The 22,160-nt window shown below is 39.5% G+C and overlaps 1 protein-coding gene and 1 long non-coding RNA gene across 2 annotated transcripts in view; one reads left to right on the plus strand and one right to left on the minus strand.

The window, feature by feature from the left end:
- STK3 (serine/threonine kinase 3) overlaps nt 1-18,177 on the plus strand; it is a 287,866-nt gene extending 269,689 nt beyond the window's left edge. The window contains exon 11 of the mRNA XM_086694926.1: nt 16,807-18,177. Within this exon, the coding sequence (XP_086551052.1) occupies nt 16,807-16,965 (159 nt within the window). The 3' untranslated portion in view covers nt 16,966-18,177. The remainder of the gene's footprint in view (nt 1-16,806) is intronic.
- On the minus strand, nt 3,721-18,420 carry LOC147571965 (uncharacterized). The gene is made up of 3 exons (XR_015246484.1): nt 18,213-18,420; nt 5,688-5,776; nt 3,721-4,717 (listed from the first exon to the last, which is right to left on the minus strand). It is a non-coding gene; the product is annotated as an uncharacterized LOC147571965 (long non-coding RNA).
- Between the last annotated feature and the right edge of the window lie 3,740 nt (nt 18,421-22,160).

The raw sequence follows: 22,160 nt of genomic DNA on the forward strand, positions 1-22,160 counted from the left end.
AATCTGGCCACTAGAGGGTGCCGATAGCCAGCGACCTAGCCCTTCCTTAGCGACTGAGAGCTTGCCCTTTTGAGAGGGGTTCAGGAACTGCCACTAATTATTATCTGTAGAACTCAGTGGTGTCATGCTTTCTCGGTTCCAATCACCATTGATCTGATATTGGCCCATCTGCCTTCTCAGGGACCAGGGATTGAGCTGGAAACCTATTCCCCTCCTTTGTAAACTTGTTAACGCTGAGCCAATTGAGCTTTTCATGTTACCCTTGACCTTTTAAAAGAGGCTCACCCATTCAGAAATCACGGTGGTCACAATTCAGTTGATTTAGGAGGATTTCATTGTATTCTATCCTGCTTCCACTTTTGCTGCTCTCAGTTATCCTATAAGTTAATTTCTTAATGAGATTTAAGAGATTTTACAAAATAGTTACCAATTATTCAGTACTTCATCATTCTGCAAAGTTAAAAACCCACTACTTAAAAATCAATAAACAGTGCCTTCATTTTTATACTCAGAGCAGAGATTTGGCAGGGGATGGGGAAACTCCCACTGCTGTTGACCTAGCAAAACTACCTAGTAGGAAATCTGCCCTCTTCATTTTTAGTTGGTATAATTCAGGATGACATTCATTAAAGGTCAATAAAAAACAAAATTTCTAGTGATTGAAAAACTATAGAAAACTAGGAGATAGCTGACAAAATCTGCCACTGCCTCAGTATTTTAGAGTCCTCTCTCCTTCCTTGGACAGCATGGTCAAGCACAGTCAGCTTTTCTGTCAGATGGGCTAAGAGAGTGAGGGTGGTCTATGTAGAAGACTCTGGAATGAGTAGGGTTGAGAGGAGGCCTTGAGCTTATCTCTGAGGAGGGGCCAGTGCCTGTTTCTTCCTTCTGGGTGAGCAGGAGAGATGTGCGGATTGGTGACCACAGGACTGGAGTGGGCCTGCCTGACAGAAGATTATGCATTTTGGTTAAAAGAACTTAGAGCAGGAAGAGTTTCATTCACCTGGATCTTCCTAACTAAAAATGGGGTGGGTGTCATGGGAACCCAAAAACGGACAGTGTTGTGTAGACCAGATTACAATATTTGCAATATTTAAATCACTTTGAAGGTAATTCCTCTGCATGCAGTATCTTTCAAAATGACTTCCTCCTGCTCTGAATCTAATGAGGCAAAGGAAATTTCTCTCACAATATTTTTGTCTAAGAATGCTTTGGAGAATTCTGACATTTGTTGGTACTAGGTCTGTTGGGTCATTTCTTAAGGATTGGAAGTTACGTGATACTGTATACTAATACAAAATAATTTCAGGATAATCATCCAGTGGATTCGCTCCTCTGAATAACAGCATGTGCCAGTCACTTGCTAAAAACATTTTACGGAAAGTTCCTCAAGAGCACATTGAATTTAACAGCCATATGCTTTTTTGTTACTTTGCCACAGGAGGTAAACCAATAGTATGTCTTTCATTTGATAAGTAATTAAAGATGCATTTTTCCTTTTATCCTTATTAAAATTGGACCATTTAAGGCTGAGGTGAAATTTCATCCTGAAAAATAAAATGTTAAGATTTGCTAGCAAAACTGCGTCATATTAATGTATAGTATTCAAGCCAGAGCTCACATTCTGATCCCCAAGTTTCCACAAGAGACCACAACCTCCTAGCTTCCCAGGAGATGCAAAGTGAGATTGGCCAGTTAACGTGAATCCCTCAATGTCCTGTTCTTGCTTCTGTTCCCATGTCTGCATTAGTGGTGGCGCACTCAGCAAGCAGGTGTTTGGTTCAAGGGAAGATCTCACCAAAAGTGTTTGCCTCTGTGAGAGATGATAGCGATAGCTTGTTCCAAGCCCACGCTGGAAAGTTCTGGGAACATTGGGAATGTGCTCATTTTACAAGGTGGTATTACAAATACAAGTTTGATGCCATGTTCTCTATTAAATTAGTTGGTACCAAAAACAATTTTTAAAAATCTAATTTGGTGCCATTCTCAGACCAAAAAAAAAAAAAAAGCCTTCATGAAAAATTCATTTTACTGTAGTCCCCTAAGTGTAAAAATTTTAGTTTGCTATAAATTTTTACGCTTAAGTTATTTTGCTTGCAAATGACACTGGCATATTACTGTCATCTTAATTTTCAGTGACTTATGCATAATAGTTGTGAGTCTAAGATGACGACATACCTCATAAACACTACTGTCCTCTCCCTAAACCAGAAAGTCAAAAGTTTGAAACATTACGTTTGAAAGTTGATGCCCCCCCCCATAAGACACATTTAATTTAGCCAGTTTTATGTTCACTTAATCTCATTTTCTGTTTTCTTTTATCTTAGATTAATAACATTTATGAACATATCTTAAAAGTTATTAACGAAAGGACAAGGGCAGAAGCTGTCATCTTCAGTTTTACTCAGTTAGTGGTTTTGCTTTGAAGTTTGCATAAGACTGATTGTTATTAAAGTAGGCAGGAATTTTTTTTTTCTTTTAACGTTTCATAGGAGCTCTCTGATGTGTATTCTTTTAAATCCCTGAATATCTTCCTGGAGTTTTGATTGAATTCGTGAATTTGTATGTTAATATCTGGGAAATTTAAGATACTGTTTCAGCCACCAATCATGCCAATCTAAAAGTAATATTTATGTTAAATGTTATATTTTTGGTAAATTTTATTTTCTGAGGCCCATGTGGCAAGTAAGGATGAATAACTTTGATCAAAATTTGTCTTTGCTAAATTTTAAAAAAATATTTTGCCATATTTGCATCAGACCATGATTCCTCTTCTGTGGTAGATTGATGCCTCAAAACTAGAGTCAGAGGTACCTGCTTATTTGTAGGTGTTGTTTCACTACTTAAAAAAATTGCGACCTGAGTTTCATGATTTGTGGTTTTCAGCTGACCTCTGTTTTTAAACTTTTTAGAGATTTGTCGAAGTAAATTTTGCATCTTTAAGATAGGAATTTAAATCGTCAGAGTAAGTTTTGTGAAACTGCTGCAGTAGAAAGCTACAAATGGTTGTTCTTGGTGATATTGGTAAGAACTCTATCCTCCCAGGGCACTTCATTCAATGCATGTTTGTCAAAAGAGTAAACTGTGGTGTTTATTATCATTTTGAAGAATTTTTTTTACAGAAGCCATTTTTCTGGAAAAGAATGAGTCGGAATCAAAATAAATGTATTATCCGGCTTGCAGAATAAACATGTAATGGAGCATGAGACCATCCTGTAGTGGAATCAACAAAAGATGCTGGATAATACCCTGATTTTCCCAGATACTCCTTTTCCTTTACTTAAGTTGTAAGTGCTCCTACTTGATAGCGTGAGTGCGCACGCGCGTGCACACACACACACACACACACACACACTTTTTTATTTTATTTTACTTTTTTGGAGTTAAAAGATATGTGCCACAGTGTTGAAGAGGACTTTTCCTGTTGCCACACATTAGCACTAGAGACCATAGCTGAAGACTGCAGTACCCCATATTCTTTTTTTTTTTTTTTTTTTAATTTTTTTTTTTTTTTTTAACGTTTATTTATTTTTGGGACACAGAGAGACAGAGCATGAACGGGGGAGGGGCAGAGAGAGAGGGAGACACAGAATCGGAAACAGGCTCCAGGCTCTGAGCCATCAGCCCAGAGCCCGACGCGGGGCTCGAACTCACGGACCGCGAGATCGTGACCTGGCTGAAGTCGGACGCTTAACCGACTGCGCCACCCAGGCGCCCCAATACCCCATATTCTGAGGAGAGCCACCAACAATTGAGGCCAGACATCTCTCTCCGGGGTTTACTAAAAGCCCTACCATCTTTCTTTCATTCAGTAAATATTTATTAGGTACCTGTTCCAGGTAGTGTTCTAGGCACTGGGGGTGCAGCCATTGAGAAAGTTCTACCCTTATGGAATTCACAATCCAGTGGTCTAGTAGAAGAAGAAAGTAGCTTTCTTCTTGCTTCGACTAAAGTCAGGGGTGGAGGGATGTCTTCCAGAGAGCCAGTCACAGATTGGTGGTGCCTGCAGGAAAGGGAGACTGGCATCTAGCATCCCAGCCAGCTGCTCGCTAAGCTGATTGAACCAGCAAACCCACTGACGTGCCACTGGAGCAGAACTCAGTGGGGAAGTTCTGGGAGTCTGGGGGGCATATTAACATAGACATAAGGAAAAGATGCCTGGAATAAGAGAGCGATGTCCGTGTCTCTCGCAAAGAGTTCTGTAGGTAGCAGACTTCTGTAGGTGGAGCCAAGGCCTGCAGGGTAACCGGGGTCATGTTGGCGTATTCTAGGAAAGAAGAGACTAGGGTACCTCTCCCTTTCCTTGGGTCCTGGTGGCCCCTGGAAAGTATAGAGAACAACCTCTGCAATCTCTGTGGCTCTAAACATGGAGGTCAGACATCATAATGCTGCCAAGGGGGCTTCCAGGCCAGAGGAGACAATACCTCACCCAGAGAGCTGCTCTCAAGAGGGGTGAGCACCACGATAGTATTGCCCACCCTGTCAGGAAATCCACACACACTCCTTAGTCACAAACCACCAGTAATCAACCAAACCAGAGCAGGACTAAAACCTCCTTCCACCAACAAGTAACCATTCCCATCACAGGATCCCGGTTTCCTTCCCAGCTCCCAGCTCCCAGCACCAGAGGAGCTAGACCTTGAAAAGAGATGGGAAGAAGGTTCTAGATGCAGGCATCCTCTCTTTCCACTGTAAGCCTCTTGGTCTGTGAAAGCCCATACTGAGGGAATGAACAAAGTTTATCATTAATATGACATTGAAGTTTATAATTAGCCTGGACTTTTAATAACTAAAAGTGACCAGAAATCAGTGAGATCTGTCCAAGATTCCTTAAGGGATGTGTCAGGGAAATTTGGCCTAGTACAGCTGAAAAAGTATGAGTGGAGAAAAATGAAACTCTTTTAAGTTTATACAATGGTTACACAAAGATTTGACTGCCCAATAAACTAGTTACAGATATATTTTAAGGACTTTGTAAAAAAAAAATTGTAATTTAAAAAAATATTTTTATGTTTATTTATTTTTGAGAGAAAGAGAGAGAGCACAAGTTGGGGAGGGGCAGAGAGAAAGAGAGACAGAATCCCAAGCAGGCCCCGTGCCATCAGCGCAGAGCCCGACGTGGGGCTCGACTCCATGAACCGCGAGATCATGACCCAAGCCCTGATGAAGAGTCAGCCGCTTAACTGACTGCACCACCCAGCCTCCCCAAGGACTGTTTTTGTAAATGTTTATTATCTTCCATACTAGTCATAAAGTTAATTTGTAAAGAAATAAAATATATAAACAAAGTTAATCACTCAATTTGTTAATCTCATTTATGGCTTAATCAATGTTTTAAGATATTCAAAGTATTCATCGGAATCGCTAAGAGAAGGCATCAAAGCTAATAGAACTTCTTCATCTGGCCCTTAATAGATCTGGAAAGATTTAATTAGTAATTTGGTTTTAAGTTACTCAGATTTTGTTGTATTGGGCCTAGAATTTTAGAGCAGCTTACAGTATAACAGGGCTATGCAGGAATGAACTCCTCCCTGATATTTTTAGCAGACAAAACTACTACTAGAAACTGAAAAGCATAGAAGGAACAGGTATTCAGCGGCCATTAAGGAATGCAACTGAAATGTCATCATTCCTTTTTCACATGGGTGGCTCAAGTTTCTCCAGATCAGGGTGATGATAGGGATGCTTACCAGCTTGCAGCTCATGGGGAGATCCCAGCTGAACACAACACCAAAGCATCGGGCGGACAATCCGAATGGGCACAAGCCAAGTCTTGCTTCTGTATCAAGGGGACATGTCTTGTTGGTTTTGTCTTGGCATTTCTCTTATTGATAAAATGATGGTGTCTATCCCAAATCACAATGTAGGAATGCATTTATTTTGCTAGAGAGCTGATAAAATTAAAAATGCTTAAACATATCACTTATTTCATAAGGCCGATTATAGCTAAAATACAACAATAACTTATAAATAAAATACTCCATTGAGAGGAAAGCTGGGATTTTTAAAAGCAGTGCTTCCCTACTTTTAATCTCTGAACAATCTGTCAGGAACTGTTTTATGTGATTTCTGGATTTTGAAGTGCTTGTAGATCTTGGGAGACCTAGGAAACAGCTCTTAGTAGACTCCAATCCCAACTTCTATTAGTGGGTTCGATGTGGGCTGTGAGTGCCTGCATGAACACGTCTAGCTGAGAGACCTGTGGTGGGTCACTTGGGCTCTCCTGGTGTCCTGACCTCTAAAATAGGGCTGATAATATCTACCCCATAAGGTAATTGGTAGGATTAAATGACTTCATGCCCAGAGCGTAGGACAGTGTCTAACACATTGTAAATGATTAGTAGTCAGCACTTTTCTCTTCTCCTCCACTGATATCCACAAGAAGTGGTTTTCTCCCTTTTCTTTGGGAATGAAAATAAAATCTCAGTGTCTTAAATTTACTTTAGATGCCCTGAGGTTAAACAAATGCTTCATGGCAGTTTCTCTTTAGAGTCCTGAAATATTTATAGTCATTTAGTCAGTCAGCTGTAGACAGGGGCCACTCAGCTCAAACAAGGTTGCATGTAATTCTCTCTCCAAATAGTGTCTGTTTTGGGAAGAAGGTTCTGCTAGTAGATTAATGTGAATGTAGCTTTTAAGGGCATGTTTTACAGTGAAGAATTCCATTTTTATTCTTTAGTGTGTCAAGTGTGAAATTATCACAGTCTTCGTTATTTTTATAACTCCCTATTATTCCATATTTTAAATGTATCTGTATGTCTTTCTTTAACAGGCTTCATACTAGTTTGGATTGACTTGAGAGTTTGTGTATTCTTCTCAGTCTGGAAATGAAATCAGGAAATGCCTTAATACATTGGTATTTCAATGGTTTTTGAACAAGTGTCGCACCTATGATCCCTGTTGTTCAGTCTTAGGGAAGAAGGCCCCTTACCTGTTTATATATATCTAAACTAATCGGCAGATTTGACTGGATTTTTGCTAGTATTTTGGTGCATTTCCCACTCTCACTGTTAGCAAAATGAGTGTGGCAGCCTCTGTGAACAGTGTTTTGTAAAACCGAACCAGATTCCATTCAACACAGTAAAAATTTGAGCTACGATGGAATATTAGGGGGAAAAGGGGTATACTGCTCCAGGCCACAAACAGCTCCGAACAGTCTGAGGCATGCACTGGTAAATCTTACAAAATGCTATAGGCAGTTCAGCATCAAAATTGCCATAGAAAATTATTGTTGTTAGCCATTCTGTTGATAGTTCATATTGTTAGAATTGCTAGCAGATGGGAGAATAGATGAGTCAGGATACGGTATTAACAATCCATATTTTTTTAATCACAAGCCACTAATAAGGTCTGTAGCATCTGTGAGATTTAAACAGTTGCTAGGAAGAGTTTGTTTTCCCAGTAAACACAGCAAACCTTGTACAGGATTGTCTTGATTGACTATTTGACTAAATGTGTTAACATTAACATATAAGACCATTTGCTTCATCGTGACGGTGTCGTGTTTATTTTGACAGACTGATTATACCAGCAACTCATGGACCCGTTGAGTCTTGAATGTTATCACATTTATGCATTTTAAAACTTCATAATCTTATTTCTGCTGTTTTTAGAGAGTAAGACTTTTGAAAAAAACCTCTCATGTAATTGGAACTGTTTTTGACAAAATAATATAAAAATCTAAGTGTTTTCCTCAGAGAGCTCTTAAGATACTATTTTAGGAAGTAATTCACTCTTATCACTTGAATACAATACATTAGGTTTTTACATTTTTTTTTAATTTTTTGTTTAATCTTTATTTATTTTTGAAAGAGAGACAGACAGAGCGTGAGCAGGGGAGGAACAGAGAGAGAAGGAGACACAGAATCCAAAGCAGGCTCCAGGCTCTGAGCTGTCAGCACAGAGCCCGACACGGGGCTCGAACCCACGAACTGCGAGATCATGACCTGAGCCGAAGTCGGACGCTCAACTGACTGAGCCACCCCGGCGCCCCCATTAGGTTTTTATACTAGGTTGGATACATAAACTTGCAGAAAGTTCTGACGTTACTGACACCTCTTCTTGGTCAGTAACTAGAAGCTTTTCTGGTTCTCATAGAGTTCAGAAGTAATTCTAACGATTAAAAGAGTGAGCTATCAAAACGATCAGTTTTAAGATTTAATCTTACCTTCTATCTTCTCACACCACTGTGTTGTCTGTGCCCCTGCGTCAGGCAAGAGCTAGTAAGTAAGGGAGCTGTTCATTTGCATATCATTTATTTGGACTTGCTTTTTCTTTTTTAAGGGCTACTAAGAAATATGGTTTTGCTGGGTAGTGATCTGTAATCCTCCCAACCTCCTGGATGGAATGTGACAATCCAGGACAGTTATTAACAAAATGGGCTGCGTGGTCAAGCTGTCACTTATGTCCCAAACTATACCAATTTTCAAACAAATGCTGACCTCTATTGAAAAGTGGTTTTGACTTTTTTGTTTAACTTACAAGCAATCCATCTGCTCTTCTAATTATTGTTTAAAAGTTAGGGTTTTTATTTAAACTCTTTCACTTGTTTTAAACAGCCTTTCTATAAGAGGTGGGAAGTCCTAGTCTACCGAGTGTCCTGAAACTTAAGGAAAATGGTATTTCTACCTTTTGCTGACTTTTTGCAGTTTATTTCATTGTAAAAAAAAAAACTGCTTTATAAAAATATCATATGCAAGGTTTTCTCTTCACTGTGATCTTCCTAGTTGAATATTTTCCCTTTCAGCTATTTTCCCTTTCAGCTCAGGTTGAAGACCCTGGAAATTTCTTAGCACCACACCCTTCCCATTCATGGTGTCGTAACATTTTGAACACTCTGGCAGTGCTAATTAAAAGTATCAAACTTGGGGCGCCTGGGTGGCTCAGTCGGTTAAACAACCGATTTCAGCTCAGGTCATGATGTCACAGCTCATGAGTTCGAACTCTGCATCGGACTCCGTGCTGACAGCTCAAAGCCTGGAGCCTGCTTCGGATTCTGTGTCTCCCTCTCTCTCTGCCCCTCCCCAACTCATACGCTCTCTCCCTCCCTACCTCTCTCTCTCTCTTTCAAAAATAAGTAAACGTTAAAAAACATATGCATCAAAGTTGTTATAATGAAAAAATGCATTGGCCTCGAGGTCAGATTGTATCGCTGCCATCAACCAACATTGTAACTTTGAGCAAGCTGGCTCCCGTTTTCTCACCCAAAATAAGGAAGCTAAAATAGATCATTTCTGAGGTTTTCATTTGCAGTAAGATTGTGTGAGGTTTAACTCATAACCCAACCTTCTAGTTTATGCTCCTGTTAAACAATGGTTTGTTCATATGCAGTGGTGTTTAATAATCCCAGATTCACAAAGTGTTTCTCTGAGGCTCATATGATTCAATTTACCTGACCTCAGTTTAAACTCTTTTTATGGCAATTGATTTTCTTCTCTGTCCTTAATATGTCTTGCCCCCTGATACTTGTCATTTCAAATGTTCAAGAGAAGCAGACATTCTTGTGAATAGAAAAACATGCCTCGGGTAATAAAACAGTATTGTCCTGAAACTCATCTCCTTTTCTGTGGCTGTGAATTTGAAGAAGTTCTGTCTTTGCTGATAAGACCTTCCTGTTACCGCACGTCCACTCATTTAGTCACTTAATGAAGTTATATATCCTTGATGTTCGTCACAGTTGTTAAACTACAGTTTTCCCTCAGAATGTTAAGATCTGAAAATCTAAGAATCGTCATTCGTTGTGCAAGTTCTGTGTTACCATTAAATTCAAAATCAAATGTTATTAAGTAGAATTAGCCTACAACATATAAAAGCCATCTCGAGACGAGTTATTCATTTTTATGCATTTGTTCACATACAGCCATAACCACAATGTACGCATAACCTAAAATTCTCTTCACTGACTTCACTTGCAGAACTCTAAACTGACAACTATGGTTTACTCTGCATTTATTTTGGAATTAGTCATCTGGCAGATGGCTATGGTAATATAGCTACTTTGTGTTCCTTGTATTGGAGAAAGATGGTTCATAAATAACATTTCTTTGCTATATTTAAAAATATATAAATTCAAGTCAATTTACCACAAGCTCTGTTGATCCATAAACATAAAAATTCTGAAGTGATTTCCCTTCCTTTTTGTGAAGATTTTCAAGAAAGCTAATTTTAGTGACTGAAGCTTCTGTCACAGTAATATTAATTCAGGAAGCTCAACTTTTCCTTCTTGTATTATCCTCATTAGCCCCCAAAATTGTTTTCATTTGGATTAGCATTTTAAAAGGATGATAGTGGAATTGTTTAATATTACAGGACCATGTTTGTCATTATGAGTCTCCATAAAATTTTATCTGGTTTGTGACCCTATTTACTACTAAGCCATCGAGCAGTAGTGCTTTCCAAGAGCTTGGAAAAGCTGCTCCTGCCCCATTTCTCCCAACCCCGCAATCATTTTCATGCCTGTGAGGCTTGGTAGCTACAGAAATGCAGAATGCTAAATATATGTTATTAGGATTTATCATAAGTCAGAACTCAGCCAGAAGTGCATGTCTAAAATCATACCCACTGTATAAAAAGTAAAAACTTCTACCAGTTAGATTCACATTTTTTTTTTTTTGTCTAGATGACACCATGATCCAGTTATTTGGAAATCTACTGATATTTCTCTTCTATTAACAAAACGAGAAGAGCCTCTGGCAACAAAGGCTACAGTTTGGGGATTATTTTTTGTTGGATACCATAGATCGTAAGATCAAGGAGAAAACCTTGTCCTGGATAATCTGATCCTCATCAGGAGCTTCGGTTATAGCCTAAATGCTGATGATTCCCTAAATCGGTAGCTTTAATTTCTCTGCTGAACTCCAAAACTCCAAATTATAATCCATATCTAATGTCTCCACCTTGATGCCTTGTTCACATCTCAAACTCAGCAGGACTAAAATGCCATGTGATCTACTCCCGTACCTTATTAATGATAACTCTACCCCATCACCCTAGCTTGAAGCCAGAATCATCCCAGCCCTTCCTTCTTCCTGACCCTTCGTAATCAACCAGTCAACAAAGAAAGCCCTATCAGTTCTACTTCCAAGTCTCAGATCCCTCCCTTCTTCTGAGTCTCCACTTCCTTTTTCCTAGTCCAAGCCTCATCCTCTCACCAGACTGTGCAGTAACCTGCTGACAGGCCTTCCTGCCTCCATTTTCAAACCCATGGTATTCCATTTTCTATACCTGCTAGTAGGTACATTTTTCTATCTCATATATGATCATGTCACCAGTTATGTTCACAATTATCTAGCATTTCCTTCTTCGCTACAGAAAGTTTGTAGCAACATGCTTAAAGGTCTCCTGTCTCCTTCTGTCTCCTCTCCTGACCCCTCCCCCCATGGATCCGCCCCACATCCCAGCAGCCAGCTGAGGTCTCCAAAAGTATGGAGCATTTGGGTACCTTATACATTTCTATTCATGCTGCTTCCCTTCTGCCCTGTCCTATTTGCCATCTTCTCAGCTTACCCATCCTTCAGTCAATTAGCCGTGTGTGGACTTGTCTTGCCAGCTAGATTGCAAGTTCTCTGTGGGAGGTAGAGTGTTCTATTCATCTTTGTATCCACATGCTTGGTCTATAGAAATTATCAATAAATATTTTAATAAACGAGTACTCTGGAGTTCTCTGACAGCTCATCTGAAAATGTAACTATGTATGTTTCTTACATAGATGTCAGATTTCCTGTAACTTCAACCTTACAGAGCCACAAATCTGAAATCAAATTTTTTAAAAAACAAAAACACTAGAAACAGGTGGTACAAGCTTCAGCACTAAAACCATGCTCTGTCTTTCCTAAAACAGCCTCAAGCCTTCATTAACGTATTTATTTTTATTTAGTGTAATGCTTTCTAGGACCGTTCAATCACTTTTCTGGTTCCCAATAGATGAACAAACTATGTAAAGAGAGAATGATATCCGTCTAATGAGGGTCATGAAAAGGAGCTGATAGCTTTCTCTCAAATGAAGATAAAAAGCCAAAAAGGGGGCGCCTGGGTGGCGCAGTCGGTTAAGCGTCCGACTTCAGCCAGGTCACGATCTCGCGGTCCGTGAGTTCGAGCCCCGCGTCAGGCTCTGGGCTGATGGCTCGGAGCCTGGAGCCTGTTTCCGATTCTGTGTCTCCCTCTCTCTCTGCACCTCCCTTGTTCATGCTCTGTCTCTCTCTGTCCCAAAAATAAATAAAAACGTTAAAAAAAATAATAATAATAATTTAAAAAAAAAAAGCCAAAAAGGAGAGAGGAAATTAATACATGGCATAGATTAGTAGTAGAAATTAATAATGGGGATTCATCATTAAGGAAAGATTGCTTTAGGTCCTGTGTCCTCTCCTTTAGAAGCCGGCATATTCTGTAAAGTACTTCATAAAGATTTTCTCTTCAAAACGGTTGAAACCAAGTTTTTACCACCTAAAAAACTAAGATTTAGATACTTCATAAATTTTCTTATATGGAACATCTAATTCCCTAACAGTCCTGGATGATTCTCCAACATCACAGACCTGTTCGTCACACATTTTACATATTGAAAATATGCAAGTCTATTAGAGGAGGAAAACTTTCTTCTAAGTAGCTTCTTTCTCTGAATTTGGTCCATTACTGTAATATAATATTTATAAACTGTTGGTAATTTGCCCCAGTAAGGTAGTATAAGATATTTACAGGAATATCTTAATGCAAAAATTGTTTTCCTTTGCTTTGATGCTATTTCTCCTAATCTTAGAGTAACCCATTCCTTTGAATCATTTTTTTCAGTATTTCTATTTACCCACCCTCATGCCATGGTATTTAGCAGTACAGTTTGATAGTTTCTAACCGTGTTTACAGTATCTAAAGTTTAATTTTTTTTTTTTAATGTTTATTTATTTTTTTGGGACAGAGAGAGACAGAGCATGAACGGGGGAGGGGCAGAGAGAGAGGGAGACACAGAATCGGAAACAGGCTCCAGGCTCTGAGCCAGCAGCCCAGAGCCCGACGCAGGGCTCGAACTCACGGACCGCGAGATCGTGACCTGGCTGAAGTCGGACGCTTAACTGACTGCGCCACCCAGGCGCCCCTACAGTATCTAAAGTTTAAATATTTTTTAGAATATCTGACAGGGAGACCTGAAACTCATTCATAAAAGTCAATTGCAAAATAATAATAAATAAATTTAGAATCAAATACTAAATTGTGTTGTTTAAATTATGAATGTTATATTGAAATTCAGAGATGGGAAGATTAGTGTGGACTGAAAGAGAGACAAAAGTGAAATGGGATCTCATGTAGACAGCACCCGGACGTGTCTTTCTTTAATTTTTTTTTTTTTTTTTTACATTTTTTTATTTCTGAGAGACAGAGACAGAGAACGCGCGCGCAGGGGAGGGGCAGAGAGAGAGGGAGACACAGAATCCGAAGCAGGCTCCAGGCTCTGAGCTGTCAGCACAGGGCCTGACGCGGGGCTCGAACTCACAAACCGCGAGATCATGACCTGAGCTGAAGTTGGATGCTTAACCGACTGAGCCACCCAGGTGCCCCGTCTTTCTTAGGGAAACAAGGCCCTGTGTGGTGTCTAATCGGTTCTTCATCCCCCCCTCCCCCATCACCTGTTCGTCCAGTTCAGAAAGTTCTGAAGTCCCCTATTGGCTTATTCTTTATCCTCCCAGAGATTTGAACATATTTATCCATATTAATAGTGGCATGATTAGTACTTGGGCTAAAAATTAATGAAGAATATGATAAAATACAATGCATGATAATATAAATGCCTCTAATGGTGTGATATAGTAAGGTAGCTTCTTTTTATGACAGGGGATATTGTATATATATATTATTCTATATATGTATACACCAGAACTTTTCATACACCAAGGCAAGTGGTACTCACCTTCAGAATCATCATCCTGGGGGGCGCCTGGGTGGCGCAGTCGGTTAAGCGTCCAACTTCAGCCAGGTCACGATCTCACGGTCCGTGAGTTCGAGCCCCACGTCGGGCTCTGGGCTGATGGCTCAGAGCCTGGAGCCTGTTTCCGATTCTGTGTCTCCCTCTCTCTCTGCCCCTCCCCCGTTCATGCTCTGTCTCTCTCTGTCCCAAAAAATAAATAAATGTTGAAAAAAAAATTTTTAAAAACAGAATCATCATCCTGGGAGCCCACATACTCTTTCCCGTAACACTGTCATGCCTATATTTTTGGAACGCCTCTTTTGAATTTACTTCAGAGTCTGTGACTCATTCTTTTCAGTATCCTCAGTGGTGACAAACCTTTTTCAGTGAGAATGGATTTTTTAGAACCAAGAGTAATTTAGGGCCAGGTAAGGTGAGGAAAGTGGAGGATCAAGCTGAAAAATGCTATTTTTGGTTAAAATTGACATGTTGACTATAAAGTAATGAGAGCACTTTCTGATTTGGCTCATAAAATAACCAAAGACAGTTCTCTTATTAAAACAAAAAATTGCTGCAAGTGTTATCATATTAAGACCAAGTCTGAATTACTCTCATGGAATTCTCCTGCTGTGGAGCAGATCATGATTCCCTAAAGTCCAAACCCTGCTTTGCCTGGCTTGGGACCCCACCAGCCCTTGGTTCTGCAGCAACCATAGTCCTTCCTCAACATGGTGGAGCTTCCTCCTCAGGGCCCTGCTCATCTCTGAGATAACCCCCTTTTCAAGGACCAGCATGGTCCCTGCTCCCCTAAAAGGGATCAGCTTAGTGACGCTTCTCTCTTTTTGTTGGGAATCTGTTTAAAAAAAAAAAAAAAAGCAAGAAGCAATAGAATTTGTCCCCAGGAAAATGTACACTGAACCTGCGAAATTGGGTACATGAGAAGCTTATTCATGGACTTAAGAACCTCTCACTGCAATCAATCTGTACTATATGCAGTAGGGTCTTGTGTCAGTCCCACATGTTTCTAGTTGCTGATCTCACCCTTCTGACTAATATGCAAGTTTCCTTTATTTTTTTTAAGAGAGAAAGAGAGAGGGAAAGAGTGCAAGTAGGGGAGGGGCAGGGAGGGAGGGGGGAGAGAGAGAGAGAGAGAGAGAGAGAGAGAGAGAGAGAGAGAGAGAGAATATCCCAAGCAGGCTCTGCACCACCAGCACAGAGCCTGATGTGGGCCCCAACCCATGAACCATGAGATCATGATCTGAGCCAAAGTCAGACGCTTAACAGACTGAGCCACCCAGGTGCCCCAATTTGCAAGTTTCTTAAGGCAAGGAAATAGTTCAGTGCTTCTTTGCTTTCCTTACAGTACCTACCAAGATGCTGAATATGTAATAGCATTCTGTAAATCACTGTGGTTTAACAGATTTTTTAAAACCACTTACCTGCCACCATTGCTTTAATAGTTTCTGAATGAGACAAAGTTTTAGACTTTTTTTAAATGTTAGTAAGATAAAGCCCAAGTGTTAGGTTATATATTTCAGGGCATCTTAAAATATGTTTCTCAGGAGATAATCCATATCTTGCTGTTTTCACATTTAAAAAAAATTTTAACGTATATTTATTTTTGAAAGAGAGACAGAGCGTGAGTGGGGAGGGGCAGAGAGAGAGGGAGACACAGAATCCAAAGCAGGCTCCAAGCTCTGAGCTATCAGGACAGAGCCTGACACAGGGCTCAAACCCACAAACCGCGATATTATGACCTGAGAGCCAAGGATGGACCCTTAACCAACTGGGCCATCCAGGCTCCCTGCTTTTTTCATATATAAATAATTACAGTAAAGCTCAGCATGCCACAGATCCTGTTATGTAGAATGGATTTCATCCCCCTGACCTGAGGCCTCTCACCTCCTGTTATACAGAAAACCAGTAAAGGATTGCTAGTGTTGTCTCTGGAAGCCAGAGTAATTGAACTGAATCACTATGGTCAAACTAGATCATTTAGTCAAATCACATCATCATCATCAAACTATAATGTATGTGGTGAAAAGCTGATAGTTTATTCTCAAATTGACCAGCAGGTCAGAATTTACTCGTCACTAATATATCAGGCTTGGGATATTTTGAGGCATAAATTAAAAACCTTGTTGTATCAAAATGTTTGGGATAGAAGTATTCTAGGTAATTTAATTTTTTGATTAACCAAGTACTTAAAATTTAAGCAATTGGGGGGCGCCTGGGTGGCGCAGTCGGTTAGGCGTCCGACTTCAGCCAGGTCACGATCTCACGGTCCGTGAGTTTGAGCCCCGCGTCGGGCTCTGGGCTGATGGCTCGGAGCCTGGAGCCTGTTTCCGATTCTGTGTCTCCCTCTCTCTCTGCCCCTCCCCCGTTCATGCTCTGTCTCTCTCTGTCCCAAAAATAAATAAAAAAAAAAAAAATTTAAGCAATTGGTAAAATGCAGGATAGAATGGGTAATTTAACCTGCATTCAATCTTGTCACATTCTTGGGTGATCTCTGCAAGTGTTCACAATTATGACAGTGCTCCAGAGCTGGCGAGGATGTGAGAGGTTAGAGTGAATATATCCGGAGCATATCCTGAAAGTCCGTGTGTTGGCAATGGTGGATTTGTTTTTCTGCCCTTCTTTAAAAAACTAATACTTTTCATCTGCTTATTTTTCTCATTTGTTCTTTCCTAAAAGCAGAGGTTTTTTTATTGCTTTTGTTGCAGAATTACTTAAGATTCTTATAAGGCGTGGCTTTTTGGTTCTTTAGTGAAGGAATTCCTGTTTTAGTTATTGAACCATATTTCAAAGACGTTGTAGAGAGTTTGCTGAAATATCCATGCTAAACCCCATTAGATTTTAGCCTATTGTAGATAATTTTATACTGTATTGATATCTTCACTTTTTTTTGTTTCTAGTTAAAAAATCTAAGTCTAGAAGAACTACAGATGCGGTTAAAAGCACTGGACCCCATGATGGAACGAGAAATAGAAGAGCTTCGTCAACGATACACGGCGAAAAGACAACCCATTCTGGATGCAATGGATGCGAAGAAAAGAAGGCAGCAAAACTTTTGAGTCTGATTTCTTCCCTGTTTGTTTCTATAACTATTCTGGAGACCAAGAAACCACTAAGAATTGAAGGAATATTATTATTGGGTTTTTTTTAATCCCTAAGATTTGTGCTCTACAACTAGGCAACGGTCCAAAATTGACAATGGTACCTATCTAGTAAATTTCCACAGGGCAGAATTTACAACTATAGCCACTATGTTTTCATTCTTAGGTAATGAAAACAACAGAAAGGTATTCTTCTCTAGATCTGTCAGCTGCATACCAGCACTAAAACTGTGTTATAAAACAAAAGCTGTGTTTAGAGACCTTGAAAATCTGAAGCCATTGTTTAATTGTACAGCACCGAAGGGCTTTATGTTACAATATTCTTTATTCTTATTTCTGGTAGCTTATTTATTGTATCCCCTACGTAAGCTTATTTATTTATGCTGTTTCACTTTGTTTTGTTTTTAAGGACGAGATCAGGATAGCTTTGGTGAAGGTAGGGCACATTAATAATAGATGATAACGTACAACCAAATTATACTTTCAGCAGGGAGCTATGGGGGTACATTCCTTGATTTCCAGGATAGTTTTCCAATAGAAGCAAAGCAATAATAGCAATAGTACCCAAATGGGCCAGACATTTTTTTATACTGAAGCAATAATTCCATTTTTACCTTCTGAAATTTTGTTTAATGTTTTTATTCCTGATGTTTGGTACAAATAAAACTATATTTAGATCACATGGAGCTATAATGTTTAAAACCAAAGAAATCAATGGAACTCTTGCACAAAAAAGCGTGGTAAATATTTTAAAAGAAATAAATCCTTAAAACAAATGCAATTTGTTTCATGTTTCATATGTAGGTCTGATAGCTAAACTGTATCAAACTGTAATAAGCTCATCAAATTTATTCCTGTGAAAACGTGCTCAATTGTCACAGGACTTTTTTGTTGATTTCACTTATTTCCTGGGAATTGGTAAACATCATGTGCCTGACGATAACAAAATAGCAGAAACATTTGTACTGAACTGTACAAGCCTTGGGGACTGAATAAAAAGATTAAAACCATTAAAAAGAAACTCATTTCTAAGCTGAATGAAGGTTTGCGTGATCTGGGACCAGTCATTTCCGAAGCTACATATGGCCATCTTGACCGTGTTTGGTCTTTTGTGTGTTTAATTACTGTGTGTAAATCATAAAGACAAATAAATTTTACTGTGCCACCCAGCGTATTGCGTCTCTCTGTCTTTGCAAAAAACTCACCACCTGGATTCTATCTTTTCCTGGCGAGGCAGGTATATTAGTGAGGACGGGCTGGATGATGGATAACAACCCTGAAACCTCAGTGGCTCAGCGTAGTAACACAGCTCATTTCTTTCTGATGCTCCGTGCCCACCCCCGCTTGGCAAGATACCCTGCTCCTGTCGCTCTCACCCACGGACCCCACCGATGGTGCCTTCACCCTCTGTAACATTAGTGGTCACCCCAGCAAGGGAAGGAGCACTGACAAGTCACACAAGCTCCACTGTGACACGTGTCAGGTTGGCCACACCCTGTGTTCAGAACCAGTCACATGGCCACTCCTCATTTCAAGGGAGCAAGGAGATGCAACCTTACCATGTGCCTGGAGGGGAGAGAAGGGAGATGCCGGCAGGTTCACTGATGACCACCAAAGAAGGTATATCATCTCCAGAGAGCTTTTATTCCATTTTAAAATGGCAGATGCGTCCTGGGTAGTGCCTTGAAGTAACATTTATCTCTGCTCTGTTGAGTCCTTGTAAGTCACATAGGAATTACAAGATTGTTAAAATAGTGGGAAGTATTGAAAAATTTCTAAAGGTAATTAAGAATGAAGACTAAATCTACAATATATGCTTCAGCTGCATACTTATGGAGTCTACTTGGGACAGTCAGATGAGTCAGTCCCCTCAAGCACCCCACCTTTTTTACCCCTTTCTTAATTGTTTTTCTTTTCAGTAACCTAATACCCTGCCTAATTTGGTGGAATCAAATGACTGACTTGCTACCATCCAAGTAAAACCGCCCACATGAAATGTCAAGAAACCTATGAAGAGGATTTCTCTCCAGTTTGCTAAATTAGAAAATGTATGCAAATTAATTCGATGAGGCCTGTTAACCACTCTTTCTAATTCAGTCTCAACAAGAATCCTCCTTTTAATAGTAAACATTGAATGTTCCAATCACATTGTAATTTGTATATAAATAGGTTTTATATTCTGTTGTTATTTTTATTCTTTATACACACGTACACACACACAAGAGAATTAAGAGCAGTGAGCATATTTTTATTTTAGAGACTTAGGAAGCTCTAGAATATTTTAGGATAATCTTTTAAAATTCTTCCAATCTTCTCAGTCTCTGCCCCCCACCAATCAAAAAAAGGAACTTATGATAAGTTTTGAAGAACCAAAAGCCATGAAAGAAAGCTTCAAGTCTAGGTAAGCCTTGATTAATCGTGATGCTGAGGAAAGAGTTTTCTGGTTATTTTAATGAGTTTAAGAAGAAGCCTCTTATTATCTTAACCTTGGCTTCTGAGTACATTCCAAAAATAGGTAAGTGTACTTTCTGCACACCCCCGTCCTTTCATAAACGCAGAATTGTAAGTGTGATTGTAGCTAATGAGTGAGGATTTTGTCTTGCCTAAAATCCAGCACCATTGTATATGTTGTTCTGTAGATGAGAAGGTTTTTTCTGATCCTAGATGACTCATTTCTACAGACTTACAATACACTTAGCTTATTTTAGCAGTAATAGTTTTATGTTCATAATATGAGCTAATTTGGTCAATATAAATTGGGGAAGAAAATGTTTTTATTTAAATGGATTTCAAAATAATACCATCTATTATTTGGGACATTTACTATTTGTCAGACACTATGCTAAACAACCTTACATACATGACTTACGTGCTTTTGTGTTTCTTTCCTCTGCTTATTTATTGAATCACATCCCCAAGGTTTAAAATCACTCTCTACTCACTGAAGGATATGTAGCTTCTCTAGCGGAAATTCTATAATACATCAATAAAATGTTTTTAACTTAGTCACAGGAAATCTTTTCAAATTACTGACACATTAGCATTCAATAGGAATGTTATTTTTGTTTCCTATCCTGTGTCAAAGATTAATGATTAAAATAAATCCTGAAAATACTAATGATACAACACTCTAAATAGAACATCATTTTTTAGGGGCACCTGGGTGGCCCAGTCAGTTGGGCGTCCAACTTCAGCTCAGGTCATGATCTCATGGTCCGTGGGTTCGAGCCCCGTGTTGGGCTCCGTGCTGACAGTTCAGAGCCTGGAGCCTGTTTCAGATTCTGTGTCTCCCTCTTTCTCTGACCCTCCCCTGTTCATGCTCTCTCTCTCTCTCTCTCTGTCTCAAAAATAAATAAATGTTTAAAAAAAAAACAAACATCATTAAAAAAAAAAAATTGGAGTTACATTGCATTAGTAAACTGTTACCAGGCATAGGCATATAATTAGGTGTTTCATCAAAATGCTATTTTGGAATCCTAGACATTTGGTCCCAAAGCACAAGAATTGGGGGTCTAAAGAGAGAACTACTTTGCTTTTTGAGCAATCTGATGAGATGTGGACTCAAGGGTGCATATACCTTAGCTGGGTAGTTTGGTGCCACCGAATGGTGACTTATCCTCCAGGAAGTCAGTCAGTTTCTCCCTGTTCCATGTCCACACGAAATACCTGAACCTCAGCCAAACACTTCCCTGAGCCATGAAAAGACCCCAGAAGAGAAAGCAAGTGACCAGTTCCGTTCTTCCGTCAATCTTGGAAAACCAGCTTCAAGGACGTGCTCTTCTCGCACTGGATCATATCAGTAGTCAGACTCCCTGCCACCATTTTTTTCACTTGATTAAGCTCTTTAAATTAAAGTGCTGATTTTAGGGGTTACTCTTCTGCCCACAAGACTTTGCCTACCAAATTACGAATGAACTCTGCCTCCTGGCACTCAAGACCTGCATCATGCCCCAATGGACATGACCTCATCTTACATAATTGCTTTATTTGAGCCCTTTCTTCCACCAAACCGAACTGCTTTCAAACTCTATTATAATGATGTGATTTATTATTGGATTATAAGGTTCCTGGGAGCAGAGACTTGGTGTTTATCCATCTTGTTTCCCCACATTGCTTTCTCGGATGTTAAATGAAATCGGTAGCAAATAAAGTTTCATTGAATAGTATTAGCCCAAACAACAAAATTGTCATCACTAATCATAAAGGCTAATCTCTCTCCTTACACCCAGGTAATCACGTTGACAACAATAATACTAGCTTCAACCAGGTTTTGAGCATCTCCTAAGCCATGCACTTTCGATTTATTATCTCAAACCTTCATAACAAGATACAGTCTTTTTCTCAGAAAAGAAAGGATTGGAGAGATTAAATGAGGTCACAAAGCTAGTCAATGCCAGCGTCTGTCTCCAAAATCTTTGCTTTTTCCACTAGACCACATTGCCTAATAAACACAGGAGGTCTGGCTTTAGAATGTTGGACGGGAGTGCTAAGCCTGCTTGCTGATCTTAGAAAGAGAAGCTTTTCAGTTAAAACTTAGAAGAGGACCATTGTTAGCTGATGTGATCCTGTTCTCCATTTCAAATGGGACCTACATTTTCTGAAATGGCATCCTTCCTACATGTGGGGGAAAGGAAAAAAGCAGAATGCATTAAGTTTCCAAGATGACTTACACAAAGATTTTTTTTTACTTCGTTATTAGGGTATATTTGGAGTTCTTATGCCTTGAAAATCTATGTATTTTGTAAACTGAAATGTGTCCATTTCACTCCCTTACAAAAGCCTGCCTTGGTTAATGAGTACTTTGGAGAAACACTAACCAGCATGGTTAGTACATGGACATGGACATGGGAAGTTCGTACATGTACATGCAAAATACATGGCCTCAGAAGCTAAATTACCTGGGTTCAAATCCCAGCTCTTCCTTTACACTTTTATTGCCCTGGGCAAGAATAACCATTCAGCTAATCTGTGTTTCCATCTCTTCATCTGTAATAATGCAGCAATTGTGAAGATCAAATGTTCTATATCAAATGTAAAATATTTAACAAAGTTCTTGGCATATGGCACATAGACATAGATTAAAAAATAAACTTTTAGGGGTGCCTGGGTGGCTCAGTTGGTTAAGCATCCAACTCTTGATTTCGACTCAGGTC

The sequence above is a fragment of the Puma concolor genome, chromosome F2, assembly GCF_028749965.1.
Source record: "Puma concolor isolate L17-30 chromosome F2, mPumCon1.1.hap2, whole genome shotgun sequence".
Classification (NCBI taxonomy): Eukaryota; Metazoa; Chordata; class Mammalia; order Carnivora; family Felidae; genus Puma; species Puma concolor.